The sequence below is a fragment of the Trachypithecus francoisi genome, unplaced genomic scaffold (assembly GCF_009764315.1).
Source record: "Trachypithecus francoisi isolate TF-2019V2 unplaced genomic scaffold, Tfra_2.0 Lachesis_group11, whole genome shotgun sequence".
Lineage (NCBI taxonomy): Eukaryota > Metazoa > Chordata > Mammalia > Primates > Cercopithecidae > Trachypithecus > Trachypithecus francoisi.
In genome coordinates, this window is record NW_022681456.1 from 56,119,181 (window position 1) to 56,141,534 (window position 22,354).

Sequence of the window (22,354 nt, forward strand, 5' to 3'; positions counted from 1 at the left end):
TCCAAGCACCAAATATCTGATTCGATAAATGTCTCCTAATTGTGTCTTGTTTGTTTTTTAATGAATAGAATAAAGGTAGGACGTGGAAAGAGGTACTGGCAGCTCTATCAGCAGCTGCTTGCTTGTGACAATGTCAGTTGCAAAGGACATCAACAATTGAGAGGGCGTGAGTGATGGCAGCAGCTGTTCTTTGTGTGGGTCACCCATAAATTGCCTGTTTATTTTTAAAAATGACCGACCATACTGAACAAGTGTTGATATTATCATTAGTCTGGGTATGCACTTAGGATATCCAAGAATAAAATAGAAATGAATAATAAGGATGAAAGAATTCTTGAAAAGCTTAAATTCCAAACAGCTGTGCTAACAGAGTCCAACATTAGCTGACTGAAACAAATCTGAATACCAGAACTCTAGATATAGAATGTCATAGTTTAGGTTTCCTGAGAGCAGACCCCGAAACAATGATCCAAGTGCAAGTAATTTATTTGGCTGATGATTCCAGGAAATACTGGGAAGGGAGTTAGGGAGACAGAAACCAGAAGACAGAAAATAAAGGCCACCTCATTGAACACATCACAATGGTGAGTAACTAAAACTTAATCCTCCTGGGGTGCTCTCAGAAACAGTCTGTAGGGCAAGGGTTCTCAAATATTGCTGTGCATTAGAGTCACCTGGGGATCTTAAAATGCACATTCCCATTCAATAGGTTTAATGTAGGACCCGAGACTTTGTATTTCTTATAAGCTCCCAGGTGACAGTGATGTTGTTGGTCCTTAGAATATACTCGGAAAATCAAATATATTGATATTTTTAACTTTTCAGTCATACTGTAAAAAATTATATGTAAAATAGGCAGAATTTCTTATGTCTATCACTTTTGTAACATATCATTAAATCAGCTTTGTTTCATTTAATTCTTATCCCAGGCATTGCATATTCCTGAAATAGAATCAATCTTGGAGACAATCAGTCAGTCCCTGTGTAATAAAACCACAAAAATTTTTGTCCACCCTGTCTTATTGCTATTAAATCAGATGGCCCGGCTCACCAGCAGGCAGTCTGCTATCCAGAGAAACAAATGGGACATATTTTAGAAGAAAAATGTTAGTCTTAGTATATTCATTCCTTTATGAAATGATAAAAGCCAGAACTCACATGTTAGTATCAAGACAGAGGAAGGGACTTAAGAAAAATCAGAATTAAAACTGAGAAAACTTTAAATGTTAATAATAATTAGTATAATTATAATTAGTCATAATTAATGGCAACTAATACTCAGAGACTTTCATATAATTCTGCCTTCAAAATGTTCAAAATACATTGAGTGTTATCTATCTTGGGACTGTATATTTTATCTATTCATTTTTATGAAAACATAGGCTCACTATATCTATTGACATCTTAAATCCACCAATCAGAAGAAAGCACATAGTCTAGTCTAGAACAAAATGGCGAAACCATAAAGTATGCATATGTCCCATTCACTTCTATCCATTTCCAGTTTTTTTTCTGTTATACCAAGTCCATATACTTCAAAAAAGTGTGCTGCCAGGTCCAAAAGGCCACCACATGAATTTTTAGATTTGTATGATATGGTGGAGAAAAAAATGAAAGGAGGTTCTATCCAAGTTCAAATCTGAGAAAGAAGTTTCTAGAATCACTTCTGAGTGGAAAAAGAGTCACTTTATCTAATTCATCTTTAGAGGATGCCAGGTGAAATATCTGGGAGACAGCTGTTTGTGGAATCATCTTATAGAAGAATGAAGCACAGGTAGAAATTAGGAATAGTCTTAATCTGCATCCAAGTATGCTACGATCACAGCACGAGTTTCTTTGGGAATTTGATGTTCATATTTACGTCTGCACATTAATTCCAGATTTATATAATAACATTATAAAATGACTATGTTTCCAAAATGAAAAGTTTAGATAATCAACAATTGAATGACTAACCACTTTTGTTGAAACTGACACTACAATTCATTCTCACTAGAGCCGTGCTTCAGGACTTGCTGATAAATGATATGATGTTGTTTTAGAAACCTCATCATCCCTCATGGTCCCTATAACTTATTGTAATATACACTAAATAAGGATGTCAGGTAGATTTACAAAAATAATTAAATGGACTCATTTAATGAGTCCATTTTTTTAAGAAAATCAACAAATATTAGGGCTAGATCTATCCTCACTAAACTTTCTTTTTTTATGGACTTATGCTCATATTTTCTTTAAAGAAAGGCCTTTGAAAAAATTCAACAGCCATTCATGCTAAAAGCTCTCAATAAATTCAGTATTGATGGAACGTGTCTCAAAATAATAAGAACTATGTATGACAAACCCACAGCCAATATCACACTGAATGGGCAAAAACTGGAAGCATTCCCCTTGAAAACTGGCAGAAGACAGGGATGCCCTCTCTCACCACTCCTATTCAACAGAGTGTTGGAAGTTCTGGCTAGGATAATCAGGCAGGAGAAAGAAATAAAGGGTATTCAATTAGGAAAAGAGGAAGTCAAATTGTCCCTGTTTGCAGATGACATGATTGTGTATTTAGAAAACCCCATCGTCTCAGCCCAAAATCTCCTTAAGCTGATAAGAAAATTCAGCAAAGTCTCAGGATACAAAATCAATGTGAAAAAATCACAAGCGTTCTTATACACCAATAATAGACAAACAGAGAGCCAAATCATTAGTGAACTCCCATTCACAATAGCTTCAAAGAGAATAAAATACCTAGGAATCCAACTTACAAGGGATGTGAAGGACCTCTTCAAGGAGAACCACAAACGACTGCTCAGTGAAATAAAAGAGGACAAAAACAAATGGAAGAACATTCCATGCTCATGGATAGGAAGAATCAATGTCGTGAAAATGGCCATACTGCCCAAGGGAATTTATAGATTCAATGCCATCCCTATTAAGTACCAATGACTTTCTTCACAGAATTGGAAAAAACTACTTTAGAGTTCATATGGAAGCAAAAAAGAGCCCGCATTGCCAAGACAATCCTAAGCCAAAAGAGAAAAGCTGGAGGCATCATGCTACCTGACTTCAAACTATACTACAAGGCTACAGTAACCAAAACAGCATGGGACTGGTACCAAAACAGAGATACAGATCAATGGAACAGAACAGAGTCCTCAGAAATAATACCACACATCTACAACCATCTGATCTTTGACAAAAAGCTGACAAAAACAAGAAATGGGGAAAGGATTCCCTATTTAATAAATGGTGCTGGGAAAACTGGCTAGCCATAAGTAGAAAGCTGAAACTGGATCCTTTCCTTACTCCTTATATGAAAATTAATTCAAGATGGATTAGAGACTTAAATGTTAGACCTAAAACCATAAAAACCCTAGAAGAAAACCTAGTTAATACCATTCAGGACATAGGCATGGGCAAGGACTTCATGTCTAAAACACCAAAAGCAACAGCAACAAAAGCCAACATTGACAAATGGGATCTAATTAAACTAAAGAGCTTCTGCACAGCAAAAGAAACTACCATCAGAGTGAACAGGCAACCTACATAATGAGAGAAAATTTTTGCAATCTACCCATCTGACAAAAGGCTAATATCCAGAACCTACAAAGAACTCAAACAAATTTACAAGAATAAAACAACCCCATCAAAAAGTGGGTGAAGGATATGAACAGACACTTCTCAAAAGAAGACATTTATGCAGCCAACAGACACATGAAAAAATGCTCATCACTAGCCATCAGAGAAATGCAAATCAAAACCACAATGAGACACCATCTCACACCAGTTAGAATGGCGATCATTAAAAAGTCAGGAAACAACAGGTGCTGGAGAGGATGTGGAGAAACAAGAACGCTTTTACCCTGTTGATGGGACTGTAAACTTGTTCAACCTTTGTGGAAGACAGTGTGGCGATTCCTCAAGGACCTAGAACTAGAAATACCATTTGACCCAACCATCCCATTACTGGCTATATACCCAAAGGATTATAAATCATGCTGCTATAAAGTCACATGGCACTATTCACAATAGCAAAGACTGGGAACCAACCCAGATGTCCATCAATGACAGACTGGATTAAGAAAATGTGACACATATACACCATGGAATACTATGCAGTCATAAAAAAGGATGAGTCCATGTCCTTTGTAGGGACATGGATACAGCTGGAAACCATCATTCTCAGCAAACTATCGCAAGGACAGAAAACCAAACATCGCATGTTCTCACTCATAGGTGGGAATTGAACAATTAGAACACTTGGACACAGGAAGGGGAACATCACACACCAGGGCTTGTTGTGGGTTGGGGGATGGGGGAGGGATAGCATTAGGACATATATCTAATGTAAATGATGAGTTAATGGATGCAGTACACTGACATGGCACATGTCGTAGCAAACCTACACGTTGTGCACATGTACCCCAGAATATAAACTATAATAAAAAAAAGAAAACAGAGTTTTATTTAGTTTCCAACATAAACAATCTTAAGTCGTCTACATATGCAAGAATAATCTGAAGAACACTTTTTGACTTTTATATAATGTTATTTTATCATCACTGCAAGAAAATGCAAAAATAAAGTGAAAAGAATCAGCACACTAAATGAAATAAATAGCAAAAAGAACCAGGCTAGCTTTAAATTGATAAAGTACTTCTACTCTGTAGAGCTCTGGCAATCATAAGTGGGTGATGTTTCCAGGAAAATTATTAGAGTAACCTAACATAGTCACATGCAGACATCCATGCCCGGACCACACTTCTGTTTGATGTCAGTTGAAAGAGAAAGAACAAAACAGGTCTATGTGAATTGACATTGATGAAGCACTCATTGTTACTTGAAGATGATGCTTTCTCTAACCCTCCGTTTAAACTTGATTTTAAGTCCAAAAATAAATCACAGGAGCAGTCCTTAAAATAATAGTCTTTTTCAGTATCAGTATTATTTCTTTCTTTTTTTTTTTTTTTTTTTTTTTTTTGAGACGGAGTCTCGCAGTCGCCCAGGCTGGAGTGCAGTGGCTGGATCTCAGCTCACTGCAAGCTCCGCCTCCCGGGTTTACGCCATTCTCCTGCCTCAGCCTCCCGAGTAGCTGGGACTACAGGCGCCCGCCAACTCGCCCGGCTAGTTTTTTCTATTTTTTAGTAGAGACGGGGTTTCGCCGTGTTAGCCAGGATGGTCTCGATCTCCTGACCTCGCGATCCACCCGTCTCGGCCTCCCAAAGTGCTGGGATTACAGGCTTGAGCCACCGCGCCCGGCCAGTATTATTTCTTTCTATCAATTAATACAATAATTTCTCTCATTTTATATAATTCTTCACATCTCAAACACTATACCCAGAATATGTCACTTCTGAAGTAATCTGAAGTCTCATAGGACAGATGTGATGTGTTGGAATTTATCATGAACTTTTTCATGGCAATGTGAAAATAACTCTGGCAAACTGAATATGTAAGATATGTGATTTGGGTAAGCGAAAAACTGAGATCGTACTAATCTGAAAACATTTCCATAAAAGCAAAATACCTCTACATATACACAATAATATTGCTCATCTCTTTCTGGTTTAGAGAATAGAGCAACAAAATACATCCAACAGATCACCAAATACTTATTGCACCTTTTTTGCCATTATTCTGAAGTGTGTATCCTGCTGCCTTTTTATCACTACGTCGTAAAATATTGACTATGACAAATGCTTTGGTGTAATACACAAAATATTCTTGGAGCAATAAAACAGTGTTCCAGGGTGATCTGAATTGCAAACTGTTGCAATTAGACTGACAGTAAAATCTACTACGCTCTGCTTTTCATTTCAAGATCACGATTAATTACATAGCAGTATCATTTGTACCTATCGAGCATTCACTGTTCTGGGTTTGTTTTGCAGAAATAATCCAACAAAGCAATAAAATTACTGGACAGCAATATACAAACTTCATTGGCTTTGATTGTGCAAACGAAAGTCAAAAAGTCATGTTATCAAAAATAAAACACTTCATTATTGGCATTCAGGTAGTTTGAGATGCCATGATAATTTTCCTATCTGGGACATTCCAGAACCTGAATGCCAAGAGCTGGGTTATGGCCCAATACTAACTGAAAGTTCTAATGAAAAAAAAATCACAAGAATAAGAAAAAAGCCGTTAAATTTCACCTAGTCCTACACTAATCCAAGCTGATTTGAGATCCTTAAAAGTATCTTCTTCAACTTCTGTAAGATTATTAGAAGTATTCTCTTTAAGTCCTATATGATCCACATCTATAGTTGATCTGTAATGAAGAGCACTTCAGATATAATTTGTGGATATGATACCTTGTAACTTTCAAGTATGTGCTCCTCTGTTCAGATTTAGTAAGGTGATAAGGCATTATTTAAAAGAAACCAATAAAGTCAAACACTTTTGAATGCTTTAATTTTGAATAATAGTATATATATATATTAAATATATATTTCATTTATATATATTTAAGAAATAGATAATTATTTTTACAAGACCCAAACTCTTAAGGAGATAAAAGCAGCTTTTATCATTGTAGGAAGATACTATCTTAATAAACCAAAAGGGGCCATGCATGTTCCTGACATATGATGAGCACCCTATAAATGACCGACCTTGTCCCTGACATTCACCTACTCATTCAGTAGGGCACATACTCACAAACTCATATAAGCAGTGTCCTAAGAGTTTCTACTTAGAAGTAAAACATAATAAGTACAAATCTACACATCTTAAATTAACAAAAGCTAGTGATTTGTTATAGGCTGAATAAGAGATCGGTTGTGTAGTGCTTAGAATAGGTGCTTATTCAGTCCATTTCGATGTACCTTGCTTTGAATGTACAATATGCCAAACACCATGAAAAGTTGACACTTTTTCAGTAATATTAAAAAGATGCTTCACCACTCAATGAAGCAGGAGTCAGGCTAAATGCGTTCTGTTTCGCCAATGTGGAACACTATGCCTGCTAAATTAATTCATCATGAAAGACTATAAACACTTGAAGTAATTAAATAAATGACCTTCTAATCTCTACCAGTGATTACATGGTGGCAGGGACATGGCCAGAGCTTCATCTACAAAGATTTATAATGTTACACCCAAAGAACTCAGAGAATGACTTTAAGAATTCATTCCATTCTTCAGCTTTAATCCCTTTTGTGTTTGCAGAAAATCTCTCTTACACAGGGAATGAAAAGATAGCACCTGCAGAGGTACTCATCTTTTTTGTCACGAAAGCAGCATCCCCATCAGAAATTATAACCCTGTAATTAATCACTTACCTATTACCTCCCTCCCTCTTTACCCACCCAATATAGTACCCAAATTGCCATCAGAGTTAAGAGCATTAAAAAAATGTAGATAGAAAAAGATGATTAAATGGCTTCTTAGTAGTTAAATTGCAGAGAATGCTTTAGATTGAAATTTACTGTGCCATCTTCTCTGGGTAAACACCCCAGTGCCAGCAGGAAAAAAAAGCAGGCTGAACATTTGGTAACACCAACAAACTTATTCGTAACACAAGTATTTGTGTAGAAATTTATATCCACATTAAAGCAAAAATTGATTTCAAGCATCTTGACTTTTATAGCATTTAGTATTTTCTGAGATTTACTTATACTGCACAAAAAATGAACCAAACTGGGAATAAACAATCTATGTATTTGTGCCTCTATTAATGACAAAAGGATTACCGTAGCCCCATGCTAGTTGCATTAATCATATTGGCGAAAGAAAATTAAAAAGCCATTGACTCAGCACAGCCTCTTCTAAACTTACCTCCACCACTGTGAAAGACCTAGCTAGCCGTTTTCAGGATGTGAGAAGTGAACAGTCAACAAACTTCCTAAGACAGATGTAAAAACAAAGCTTAATTATGGCCCTTAGATCCACATCTAACTAAAAATTTCCTTCCTTTTCTCTCATTTCTTGCCAGCGCCATTGATAGTGGGTCCGCACACACCTATCCTGTACTAAGAGTCCATAAGAGAACTGCAAAAGATGATACATTTCACTATGAGTGGGGCTGTCTGCCATCTCTGACCCTTCTGATAAGCATTCTTTAGGTGCTTCTCACTCCAGTGGAGCAATTCAGCAGGTAAGAGTTTCTAAAAAGCTAGAAAAATAAAGTCAAAGTACATCCCTCAGTATTCAATCCCCACTTCTTACTAAAAAGTTCGCTAAACCCTTTCTTTTAAAATAAAGTTAGCACAGTTCTTTTTTCTATTAGTTCTTTTGACATCACATAGAATCAAAACAAAGCTCGCAGATGCCTCACAATTTTCTTTCCAGGCCAGCTGTATAATTCAGAAGGCCTAAGTTGATGTGTCCCAAGGATATGAAATTGGAGAATTTAAAATGCTACTTATGCTTTCTAATGGCAGTAAGGCAGGTGTTCTCTTTAAGGAGAGCTCTAGCCTGCTCCATTACTCCAGAGGTGCCTGAGACTCATGCCTCACCCTGGGTCTCAGAGAACTGTTCCTATGAGGTCAGTTCAACAGGTCACTAGTATGAAGTCAAGGGTGAGAGAACACAGTAGAATCCTTGCCAGCCCACTGGATGGATAAATTCAGAGGACTTTAGAAACAAAATCACCAACTGGTAATGAAATCCAGACCTACAGAAACACATTGCTATACAGCAGGGTTGATTTCCGTGAAATAGTATGTTATTTTATTTCATAAGGTGCATTCATTTTCAATTTCAAAAGTTCTCTTTAAGAATAAACAAAAAGGACTAAGCAAAGAGAAATATTTTTTACCTTCTTCTGATCTTCTAGCTTGTGACTCACTGGATTCTTCCCATGTCTGTTCATTTCTGAAGATAAATCCATCACATTAGGTTCTTGCCCTTCAAAATGGAATCTCTTCAAAAAAGCAGCAAACTAATCCAAGATGCAAATTCTAGGAATACACTGGCCCGCCACGTTCCCCATCACACACCATTTCCGAACTTCATCGACTCCAGGGAATGATTAAAAAATCCATTGATTGAATGGAAAAAATAAAGTTTGCAGTTTACTCCCAGGACCTTCCAAATCAGCATATCGTTTTTAAATGCTGACTCCTCAAAAGCAAAATAGTCATCCGAGAATTTTAACTTCAACCGCTATCTTTCTCTTTCTTCACAGTTTTCCATTTTAATAAAAAGTGACAGATTTCCTGTAAACCTATGATTTAAAGAAATAAATGCACAGTTAATTCTTTTTCACCATTTTTTTGTTACAATTAGTAAAATAAATTATTATTTCAAAATTTCAAAATATTTTAGGCCTAAACAATATTTGACTTAAAAATAATAGCATTATTCTTCACCCTTATGACCTTTAAAATACCAAGCTAAAAAGTAACAAAGAAGACACAACTACTCATCAAACATGTATATATGATTTACTGTTCCACTTGAATTTCTGCATTTATAGAACCACAGAATTTTAGAAGAGAGACCAGTATGGCCAGATATTATGTTGTAGTTTGATAACTTTCATAGACAATTTTATTTAGACTTTGAAAAAGATCTGTAACATGGTTATTATCATTCCATTTTAAGATGACACAATTAAGATTAAGAGGGTACATTTTTATAAGTCTAGTAAGTAACAGAACTATAATTAGAATTCAGATTGCTTTGACATCAAAAACCATTATTTCTCCTAGTTGTACTCTTCTTGACTCATATGATGCATTTTGTCCCACAAGGATAACATAAACAAATTTGTCAAGTGTCTTACTGGGTTATAGATACACTATGCACAGTACTTCTTCTTAAAGGGATCATATAATCCAGTGGATTCCAAGGCCAGCTAGACAATAGATTCACCTGAGAATAATCATAAACATACAGATTTCTGAGGTGCACCCTTAACTCTACTAATTTAGAAGCTACAGAGAAGTGCTTGGACACCTGTATTCTTTTCATCTCTTTTAGATACTTGTGATATAGAAAACCACTCTTGAAACCTCTCCTTAATGCAGGGCTTCCTAAACTTGTCTGCACCTTAGACTCACATAGGAGGCTTCCAAAACTACTGGGAGTCCCACATACTGTGTTTTGGCACCACTGCCTCAATATATAAATTCCCTTTGTAATTGACCAATTACTTCCTGAAGAAACCTATGGTCTCAGGAGGTTTCTGTCCATTTGTAATTATTCATAATCTTCATAGTCATCAATGTGCACCAAATATGTTTAATTTGTTTTATATGACAGTTCTTCAAGTATCACTTTAGCCAGGTTAACCATACCTAGCACCCACAAATATTCCTTAGCCCCATGGTTACTTCCTTCAGAAGAGGTCACACTTTGTACAAGGCCCATAAACAGTGCTGTCCAGCACTGAGCACAGGGCTTAAGCACAACTTGCTCCCTTTAAGAATTCACCTCCAGGTCCCTCAACACATGCCATGACAAGCATAAAACAACTGATAAACATACTTTAAGTCAACAGTAAATTAAATGTTAATACGTATGAAAAATCAGCTTCTAAATTGCCCTTTGCACTTCTCTATACATTTTTTTTTCTTATATGGCATCATTTTGCCAATCCCTGTTCTGTCTTCAGCATCTGTGCTCTGCCATGCAGATATTTTAGTTTGTGCACTACTGTGAAAGTTTCCAGCACAGTAAACAATGTGGACAAGGACTTTGGCGTAAGAAAACATGATCAATTTGAGGAGCTGAAAGAAATCCAGTGAGGAGCCACTGCAAAATTTTAAGAAGGCATGCACTATAATAGGGTTTGTGATTTTAACAGTTCACCTGAACTGCCATACAGAAAATAGGAGGGAGCCAAACTTGTACCAGAAAAATCTTATAGGCATTGTGAGAGCAATCCGAGAAATATACAATAGCATCCTGAACTAGTGTAGGAGCCGACCAGGCGGAAAGAATGACCAAACTGAGTGATACGTCATGTAAGAGGTAGAGTTGACAGAATTGGTAATTGACTGAACATGAGTGTGAGTGTGTGGTTTAAGGGTGCAGGAACATTACCTAATGCAGCAAACTCATGAGAGACACACTTTGAACAAGAGAAGAAGAAAGGCATGGTAAAACAAAAGATACTTGCTAAAATCCAGGAAATTATAAGTTAATCTCACTGATGTTCATAGATGCAAAAATCCTAAACAAACATTAGCAAACTGAATCCAGGAATGTATAAAATGAATCACACATCAATTCCAAATTGATACTATCCCAGGAATAAAGGTTAGTTTAAGATTTTAAAATAAATCAGTATAACTCACTATATTTACAAAACAAGAAAAATTATATGCTCATCTCTATGGTTGTAGACATATAATTTGATAAATTAAACATTGACTCATGGCCTAAAATTTATCTTGGCAAATGAGGAATAGAAGGGGACTTTCATAATCTTCCTTTATCTGATAAAGTGTATTCACAAAAAAAAAAAAAAAAAAAAAAAAAAAAACTACTGCAAACATTAAACATATTGGTGAAAAGTTAAAAACTTTTCATATGTTCAAGAAAAACACACAAGCGGCTACTAATATGACTGTACTTAAAGTCTAACCATGCAGTAAGACAAGAAAATATGAGATGAGAGAGGAAGGGGAGGGAGATGGGGAGAGCAAGCAAGCAGTATAAACACTGGAAAGAAAGAAATAAAACTATTATTTGAAAATGTTATGGTAATATATACAGAAAATATTAAAGAATCAAGAGATAAATTACTAGGATCAATAAGTGAGTTTAGTAAGTTTCTGCATACAAAGTCAATATATAAAAATCCTTTATATTTCTTTATAATATCAACAAATATTTAGAAAATGAAACTTTGAAAATATACTATTTACAATAGCATTAAAAATATCAAATGCCCTGGAACAAATCTCACAAGAGACTGTAAAAACTTTATGATAAAGCAATAAAACAACATCAAAAGAAAATAGAGATTTAAATAAATAGAGGGCTGTGCCATATTCAGAAATTATAAGACTCAATAATGTAGAAATAACTCATACCTAAAATATTTATTACATTTAATGCAATACCTATCAAAATCCCCACTTTTCTCTTTATAGCTTTAGAAGATGCTTCTAAAAGGTATATGGAAATGCAAACAATCAAGAAAATCCAAGACACTGATGAAGAAGAACAAGTTGAAACTATTTGCTCTACGGGATGTTAAGGCATATTTTAAATCAACAGTAAATAAAATGATAATAACAAGGGTAGAAAAATCAACCAATGGAACATAGAAATCCCCAAACCAGACTTTAACAGATATGGCCACTTTATTTGATAAAAGTTTGAATTGCAAAACCATGGAGAAAAAGTCTTTTCAAAAAACAATGCCAGGTCAGTTGGATAGAAAAAAGTTAAACCCGACTTCTACTTCATACTAACAATTTCAGGTGGACTGCTGATATAAATCTGACAAAAAATAAAGCTTCTGGGAAAATGCCTTCATTATCTGAGGGTAGGGGAAAATTTCTCAAGAGCTCAAAAGCACTGAACATGAAGAAAAATAATAATTATGATATCAAAACCTTTTATTAATCATAATACACCAATAAGAAAATGTAAATTCAACTCATGGACTAGGAAAAGTTACTTGTTATATACATAATTACATGTAAAAACATCTAAAAAGTCAATAATAAAAATACAATAGACAAAAATATCTGAATAGATGCTTCTAAAAAATAGTAATATAGATGAAGAACAGATTAGTCGTTGCCATGGCTTAGGGATGAGGGTGAGATGTGTTCAAAAGAGGCAGGAAATAGGAGCCTTGTGGTACGATGTTAACAGCATTGTATCTTGATTGTAAGGGTGGTTACATGAATCTACGTATGTGATTAAGTTGCATAGACAATACACACATACAATTCAGTGTCTGTAAAACTGGTGAAATATGAATCTGCTCACTCTGTGGACTGTAGCAATGCCAACTTCCTAGTTTTTATCTTATACTATAGTTATGCAAGATGTTAACACCGTAGTAAACTAAGTAATGGGTACACAATACTTCCCTGTCCTTTTTTTGCTTATCTTGACACTTCCTGCGACTCTAAAATGATTTAAATAATTTAAACATGAAAAGTTAAAAAAGGATGGACAAATGGCCCATAGATACATGTAAAAATGAATACTCTTACTAGTAATCAGCACAATGCTAATCGAAACTACATGAGATATAACTTCTCCTCTACCTAAGTTAATAAAAAGAATGACACTATCAACTGTTAGCAAAGACATAAAACAAATGGAACACTGCTGGTCAAAATGTAAATTAGTGTAACTATTTTGGGAATATGTTTAGTATTATCTACTAAGTTTAAAGATACACATACTTAATAACCCAGCAATAATATTCCTAGGTATGTACTCTTCAGAAACATATACATATGTGCATTAAGAGACACAACAGGAAAGTACTTTCAACATAACCATAAAAAAAACTCAAAACAATCTGGAAACAAAGTTCAACATTAGAATAGATAAATAACGTATGGTATGCTTATGCAGCAGATAATTTTACATTAATTAATATTAACAAACTATGGACACTCTTATCAATATGTATGAATCTTGAAAATATTAAGGAAGCCAAAACCAAAGCAAAAGAAATACGTATACTACACGATTCCATTTATATGAAGTCGCAAAAACTGGCAAAACTAACCCATGGTGTTAGAAGTCAGGATACTGGTTACCTTCGGTGAGTGAGAGGGAATGATGTTTTAATAGCAATTTGATTACAGTGTTACCCGTATTCATTTTTTTGACTTGGGTGGGCAATACATTAATACAAGCTTTATAACAATTCACTGAGCTGTAAATTAAAATTTCGTATAGTTTTCTCTTTGTGAATTATGCTTCACGATCAGAAAAGAAGCTAAGAAAAAACTCAGATACATCTATGTGTTTAGTGTTCCCGTAAATGGTCTCTCCAATAAGCAACAATAAAAAATAGACTGATTAACTTTGTTATTATTAGGTATCATTCTTATTTTTTAAGGTTATAGACCAGCTGTTTCATTATGGCATAGAATTTTGCCTAAGCACGATGTCAAGCTCATCAATAGCATGGTTTATCAAATGTCAGAAAATGTATTTATCTCCTAACTTTTAAAATATCTCCCCCTCTCTTTAGAGTAGTAAGGCATTACAGTCTGTCAACCATATTTTCCATACACATTATTTTATATTAGCATGAAATAATTTTTCCAAAAGCATTGCTAATGTTCTAAATTATTCAAATTTATCTACATTACCTAATACCTTCCTTGCAGTAGGAAAAGACATTTGGAAGACATAGCACTATGTGCCTAATGTGTGCACAGCATAGTGCAGGCCCCAAATTATCAGATTTTAAATGCTCATACTTGTCTTTATACAGTTTACAGTCCAGCAGAGAGTCAGATGTAATGAAAACAAAGGAGCACCAGCATATTCTTGTCAAATATCAAAACCTTAGAATACCAATGAGTTTATACCAATGCTAAAAGGCAATTTCATGTGGACAGAATAAATTATGGACAATTATGCACATAAAATTAATTTGAATATGATTTCAGTTCATTTTAAATTAATAATTTAAGATGACTTATCCTTACTTTTGCAGAATAAAAATGATTTATGATAAAATTACAAAGCTGCTGGAATGTATATGAAGATATTGAAAAGTTGTTCCCTCATACGAAGGTAATTGTCAATATGTAATATTAATTCTCTACCACTTTTATTCAATATAATACACTAGTTGGGTTTGGTAGTGAAATCCAATGCCTTTATGTATAAGTATAAATAGTTTCATGTTTTTATAGCTTAAAAGAATGTTTCCATACTGCTCAGATTCACCCAGGAGTCTCTCATCAGATAAAGGATAAATGTTTTCAGTGAGATTTTGAAAGGATTTGTGAAGATTACTTTAGAGAGTGATTGGAGTATGTGCTACTCCTACCTTAGCCTCTGACAGGGATTTTACAGGGACCACTCAGAGAGATTGATGGATATTTTCAGCAGTTGAGGGGACACAGAAACCTAGTACCTGGGCAAGGTGAAGTGGTCTGTGACCGCAGGGCAATGACACATCTGAGAAGTAATTTGCAGTCTTCTCTGATCATGAATCAAAATGTACACATCTTAGGGACCTGATAAAGAATGTGTGTAAAAATGTTTGCCTGAATTCATTTAGTAAAACCGATCCTGCTCAAAAGGGTAATTAGCCAGGGTAAGGGAACTCCTGAAGGAGGAAGCTGTAAGAACTATAGCTGGGAGGAGGAGCTGAGGAGACATCCGGAATATTTGGCTCAAAGAGAGGCTACTATCCAGTTCAAGGGAGATGAGGTGAGGGAGGTCTAGCAGTACAGTTTTCAAAATTCTTAGACAAATAACCAGGTAGTCAGTTTTAAACATCCCCCTGGCATACAGTCAATGAGCCATCTTACAATATTAAGATTTTCTTACCTCTCCTCTTTTCTTCACCTACCCTGCAAACACCCTAGAGTAAGTGGGGAGGAGGTGAAAGGAGAAAGAACTTTCCAAATAGCAGAGGTATGGTAGCAAAGGGCAGTAGTCTCTGGTCTTGGTTTGGGTAAAGAGGAAGAAGCTTTTGAATAAAGATGTGTTTACAGATATATTGAAAAAAATATTCAAATTCTGAATTGAAACCTGTTTTGTAACCGATAGTGAGACAGAGATCATAAAGCTTTTTTTTTTTGAGATGGAGTCTCTGTCTGTCTCCCAGCCTGGAGTGCAGTAGTGCAATTTCAGCTCATTGCAAGCTCCACCTCCCGGGTTCACGCCGTTCTCCTGCCTCAGCCTCCTGAGTAGCTGGGACTACAGGCGCCCGCCACCATGCCCGACTAATTTTTTGTATTTTTAGTAGAGACAGGATTTCATCATGTTAGCCAAATGGTCTCGATCTCCTGACCTTGTAATCTGTCCGCCTCGGCCTCCCAAAGTGCTGGGATTACAGGTGTGAGCCACTGCGCCCAGCCAATCATAAATCTTACACTACGTAAAAGTGAATGAAACACAATTATATTATCCAAATTTACATCCATAGGTAGAGAAGCAATTAATTCTATGAAGAAGTTTAAAGAAACAAGAAAGATGTTTGGAATAGAGATTTAGATTTGTGAGTCATCAATCTCAAAAAGAGATCATGCATAGAAGTTACATGGGTTGAGAAAAGTACCAAAGACAGGCCTCTTGAAAAGACTCAAATTGCCTTAGGTACTATTTTCAAAATTAGCTCTTAATCCCATCCACTTAGCAAACTTAATCATACCACTTAATTAAAATTCATCAATGGTTCTCTAATACCTGGAGCCTAAAAGAAAACAAAAATCAAAATTTCTCAGCATGATATTCAACACTCTACCCATTGTTTTTTTTAACTTCCCAGCTCCTATTTTATTGTAGCTGTACAAAACAAGTTACAATACCTCAATATAACTTGTCATCTCACACCTTGGACATTTATAGATCCATGTATGCCACACGATCCACTTGGAAAGTTCCTACTTCATGTTTAAAAAGTTTCCTCAACTCATTTCCTCTCTGAAAGCTTTGCATTGTATCCCCACTCACCCAGACAAGTTAGGCCTTTTTATCCCCATGTTCTATAAGCATACACACACACACACACACACACACACACACCACACACACACACCAATCATTGCCTATAAGGCTGAAAAGGTTATGCCAAAATTGTCTTATTCTAGCAAAAATACATTTATAGTTTAGAAAGGCCATAGGTCAGGTGCAGTGGCTCACGCCTGTAATCTCAGCACTTTGGGAAGCTGAGGGGGGCAGATCACTAGGTCAGGAGATCAAGACCATCCTGGCTAACACAGTGAAACCCGGTCTCTTCTAAAATTACAAAAAATTAGCTGGGCATGCTGGTGCACACCTGTAGTCCCAGCTACTTGGGAGGCTGAAGCAGGAGAATTGCTTGAACTCAGGAGGCAGAGGTTGCAGTGAGCCAACGTCATACCACTGCAGTCCAGCCTGGATGACAGAGTGAGACTCCATCTCCATTAAAAAAAAAATAGAAAAAGAAAAAGAAAAAGAAAAAAAAAAAAAAAGAAAGAAAGGCCATAGGCCTCTTCTGAACTTATTATTTTAGCCATATTCTCTTTGAGATAGTACATGCATACAACAAAGTACAAAAATCTTTAGTACACAGTCTATGACACATGCATCTACTGAGTTAACCATGCATATCAAGATCCAGAACATTTCCCAAATTTCAGAAGACTCCCTTATTTGTCCTTTCACATAATAGCCCTAATGGTATCCACTACTCTGAGTTTTATCAGCATATTTTCCCTGTTCCTGAAACTTCAATATAACGAATACTACAGTGCCTACAGTATGTACCCATTTGTTTCTCCTCTTTTCTTTTCTCAACATTAAATCTGGAAATTGTGTCTGTGTTGTTACAAGTAGCAGTAGCTCATTCTTTTTTATTCCTTTACGAAGTGGAAGGTTGTGCTCATATGTCCCAATTCATGTAATTGACCAAAATAATGCTTAATTAAACTGGAATTTTTAATCATCCTGAATTCTGTATCCTAATTCAGGCTTTCTGGACTCTTCATGTTTACACATGAAGAAAATAAAGAAGTTCATTTTACTTCACCTATTTTTTCCCAGGCTCTGTGACCTCTAATCAAGTCAACAGAATACAAGAAGTTCCTGTGATTAGACTATTAACAGAGTAACAAATCTCAAATCCAGAAACTGTTTAAAAAATGACTGAAAATTTATTTAGGAATTTTAACTATTAGTCAGAGGTGATATGATCATTATTTACTCTTTAAATTCTCATATTGAGTTGTTGCTTCATCTTTATGTGGCTAAATCAGCATGTCTAAAGGGCAAAGAAAGGATCCAAGCCCAAATGGGAAGGGTTAAGAAGCTGTTCTAGCAGACCCACGGCCTTGGGTCAGAAGTTCCACTTGGCATCCCACCGTGCCCCAGATCCAAGACTCATTGTTACACACAACAAAGTACTCTACCCACAGTAAAAATATTAGAAGCCTAACAGAATAATATGATTGTTCAAAATATATTTTAAAAATATTTAAAAATATTTTAAAGGGATTATTGTAAAAGGTTATTTAAACTTCAACATCTATTTGTGATTTAAATATTTTAAAAAGCAAAAAAAATAGAAACAGGAATAAAAGAAAGTAAAATAGCTACAGCAGAAAATATTGTACTCACTAGTGAACTCTCAAAAGAATATGTAGAGTATGATACCATTTATATAAAGTTTAAAAATCATTACTAAATATTGTGTGTAAATACAAACAAATGTAGTAAAAGTAGAAAAACATGTATGCAATGATAAATTCTTTAAAAGTCAAAAATAAATAAAGATGCTTAACACTACCATTTACATAGACCATTATGTTATGGGTCCTTATCACCATGTCAAGACAAAGAGAAATCAATATAAAATATAAAAATGGAAAAGGTAGAAAAAAATTTGTATATATTATTGACTATAGACAGTACAGGAAAATTTATAAACAAATTATTTAGAATAATCAAGGTTATCTTTTATGATACACCAACAAAATGTACATTTGTATCAGCAACAATAAAAACAGTAAAATAAAATGCAATTTTAAAACAAATTCTACTAGTAAGAGAAACAAAAATTATAATGTCCTTAGAGATAAGACTAGAACAATATATGACCTTTACAAGAAACATTTTTTTTGTTTTCATTGAAAGATATGAAGAGTATTTATATAAATGGAGATATAACATGTTTATGAATATGAGGATTCAATATTATAAAGGTCCCAGTTGTCTTTTATAATTCCCTAAGTTCAATTCCAATCCAAATCTCCATATGTAACACTTAGTGTAAATTTAAAAGCTGATATGAAATTTATAGGTAAGAGCAAAGGAATAAGAAATAGGCAAGACCATTTTGAAAAAACTGATGATTCAGGGCGGAAGCAAGATGGCCGAATAGGAGAAGCTCCAGTCTCCAACTCCCAGCGCGAGCGACACAGAAGACCGGTGATTTCTGCATTTTCAACTGAGGTACTGGGGTCATCTCGTAGGGAGTGCCGGACAATCGGTGCTGGTCAGCTGCTGCAGCCTGACCAGCGTGAGCTGAAGCAGGGCGAGGCATCGCCTCACCTGGAAGCGCAAGGGGGAAGGAATCCCTTTTCCTAGCCAGGGGAACTGAGACACACAACACCTGGAAAATCGGGTAACTCCCACCCAATACTGCGCTTTAAGGAAACAGGCACACCAGGAGAATATATCCCACACCTGGCCGGGAGGGTCCCACGCCCACGGAGCCTCCCTCACTGCTAACACAGCCATCTGCCGCGATCTATCCGCAAGGCAGCAGCGAGGCTGGGGGAGGGGCGCCCGCCATTGCTGAGGCTTAAGTAGGTAAACAAAGCCGCTGGGAAGCTCGAACTGGGTGGAGCTCACAGCAGCTCAAGGAAGCCTGCCTGTCTCTGTAGACTCTACCTCTGCGGGACAGCGCACAGCTGCAGCCCATTAGGGGAAGAGCGGGGGCGGTGCAGACGCGAACGACTCTGTCTGACAGCTTTGGGGAGAGTGGATCTCCTAACGCGGAGGTTGAGATCTGAGAACGGACAGACTGCTGCTCAGGTGGGTCCCTGACCCCTGAGTAGCCTAGCTGGGAGACATCCCCCACTAGGGGCAGTCTGACACCCCACCCTCACAGGGTGGAGTCACCCCTGAGAGGAAACTTCCAAAGAAAGAATCAGACAGGTACACTCGCTGTTCAGCAATATTCTATCTTCGGCAACCTCTGCTGCTGATACCCAGGCAAACAGGGTCTGGAGTGGACCTCAAGCAATCTCCAACAGACCAACAGACAGTCCTTCTGACTGTCAGACGGAAAACTATCAAACAGGAAGGACACCTATACCAAAACCCCATCAGTACGTCACCATCATCAAAGTCCAGAGACAGATAAAACCACAAAGATGGGGAAGAAGCAGGGCAGAAAAGCTGGAAATTCAAAAAATAAGAGCGCATCTCCCCCTGCAAAGGAGCGCAGCCCATCGCCAGCAACGGATCAAAGCTGGTCAGAGAATGACTTTGACGAGATGAGAGAAGAAGGCTTCAGTCCATCAAACCTCTCAGAGCTAAAGGAGGAATTACGTACCCAGCGCAAAGAAACTAAAAATCTTGAAAAAAAAGTGGAAGAATTGACAGCTAGATAATTAATGCAGAGAAGATCATAAACGAAATGACAGAGATGAAAACCATGACACGAGAAATACGTGACAAATGCACAAGCTTCAGTAACCGACTCGATCAACTGGAAGAAAGAGTATCAGCGATTGAGGATCAAATGAATGAAATGAAGCGAGAAGAGAAACCAAAAGAAAAAAGAAGAAAAAGAAATGAACAAAGCCTGCAAGAAGTATGGGATTATGTAAAAAGACCAAATCTACGTCTGATTGGGGTGCCTGAAAGTGAGGGGGAAAATGGAACCAAGTTGGAAAACACTCTTCAGGATATCATCCAGGAGAACTTCCCCAACCTAGTAGGGCAGGCCAACATTCAAATTCAGGAAATACAGAGAACGCCACAAAGATACTCCTCCAGAAGAGCAACTCCAAGACACATAATTGCCAGATTCACCAAAGTTGAAATGAAGGAAAAATTAAGGGCAGCCAGAGAGAAAGGTCGGGTTACCCACAAAGGGAAGCCCATCAGAATAACAGCAGACCTCTCGGCAGAAACTCTACAAGCCAGAAGAGAGTGGGGGCCAATATTCAACGTTCTTAAAGAAAAGAATTTTCAACCCAGAATTTCATATCCAGCCAAACTAAGCTTCATCAGTGAAGGAGAAATAAAATCCTTTACAGATAAGCAAATGCTTAGAGATTTTGTCACCACCAGGCCTGCCTTACAAGAGACCCTGAAGGAAGCCCTAAACATGGAAAGGAACAACCGGTACCAGCCATTGCAAAAACATGCCAAAATGTAAAGACCATCGAGGCTAGCAAGAAACTGCATCAACTAACGAGCAAAATAACCAGTTAATATAATGACAGGATCAAGTTCACACATAACAATATTAACCTTAAATGTCAATGGACTAAATGCTCCAATAAAAGACACAGACTGGCAAACTGGATCAAGAGTCAAGACCCATCAGTCTGCTGTATTCAGGAGACCCATCTCACATGCAGAGACATACATAGGCTCAAAATAAAGGGATGGAGGAAGATCTACCAAGCAAATGGAGAACAAAAAAAGCAGGGGTTGCAATCCTAGTCTCTGATAAAACAGACTTTAAACCATCAAAGATCAAAAGAGACAAAGAAGGCCATTACATAATGGTAAAGGGATCAATTCAACAGGAAGAGCTAACTCTCCTAAATATATATGCACCCAATACAGGAGCACCCAGATTCATAAAGCAAGTCCTTAGAGACCTACAAAGAGACTTAGACTCCCATACAATAATAATGGGAGACTTCAACACTCCACTGTCAACATTAGACAGATCAACGAGACAGAAAGTTAACAAGGATATCCAGGAATTGAACTCATCTCTGCACCAAGCGGACCTAATAGACATCTATAGAACTCTCCACCCCAAATCAACAGAATATACATTCTTCTCAGCACCACATCGCACTTATTCCAAAATTGACCACATAATTGGAAGTAAAGCACTCCTCAGCAAATGTACAAGAACAGAAATTATAACAAACTGTCTCTCAGACCACAGTGCAATCAAACTAGAACTCAGGACTAAGAAACTCAATCAAAACCGCTCAACTACATGGAAACTGAACAACCTGCTCCTGAATGACTACTGGGTACATAACGAAATGAAAGCAGAAATAAAGATGTTCTTTGAAACCAATGAGAACAAAGATACAACATACCAGAATCTCTGGGACACATTTAAAGCAGTGTGTAGAGGGAAATTTATAGCACTAAATGCCCACAAGAGAAAGCAGGAGAGATCTAAAATTGACACTCTAACATCACAATTAAAAGAACTAGAGAGGCAAGAGCAAACACATTCAAAAGCTAGCAGAAGGCAAGAAATAACTAAGATCAGAGCAGAACTGAAGGAGATAGAGACACAAAAAACCCTCCAAAAAATCAATGAATCCAGGAGTTGGTTTTTTGAAAAGATCAACAAAATTGACAGACCGCTAGCAAGACTAATAAAGAAGAAAAGAGAGAGGAATCAAATAGACGCAATAAAAATGATAAAGGGGATATCACCACCGACCCCACAGAAATACAAACTACCATCAGAGAAACTATAAAACCTCTACGCAATCAACTAGAAAATCTAGAAGAAATGGATAATTTCCTGGACACTTACACTCTCCAAGAC

General features: G+C 36.6%; 1 protein-coding gene across 1 annotated transcript in view; it reads right to left on the reverse strand.

The window, feature by feature from the left end:
* NAV3 (neuron navigator 3) overlaps positions 1-22,354 on the reverse strand; it is a 931,619-nt gene that overhangs the window by 662,935 nt on the left and 246,330 nt on the right. The window contains exon 2 of the mRNA XM_033221189.1: positions 8,756-9,163. Coding sequence (XP_033077080.1) covers positions 8,756-8,827 — 72 coding nt within the window. The 5' untranslated portion in view covers positions 8,828-9,163. The remainder of the gene's footprint in view (positions 1-8,755; positions 9,164-22,354) is intronic.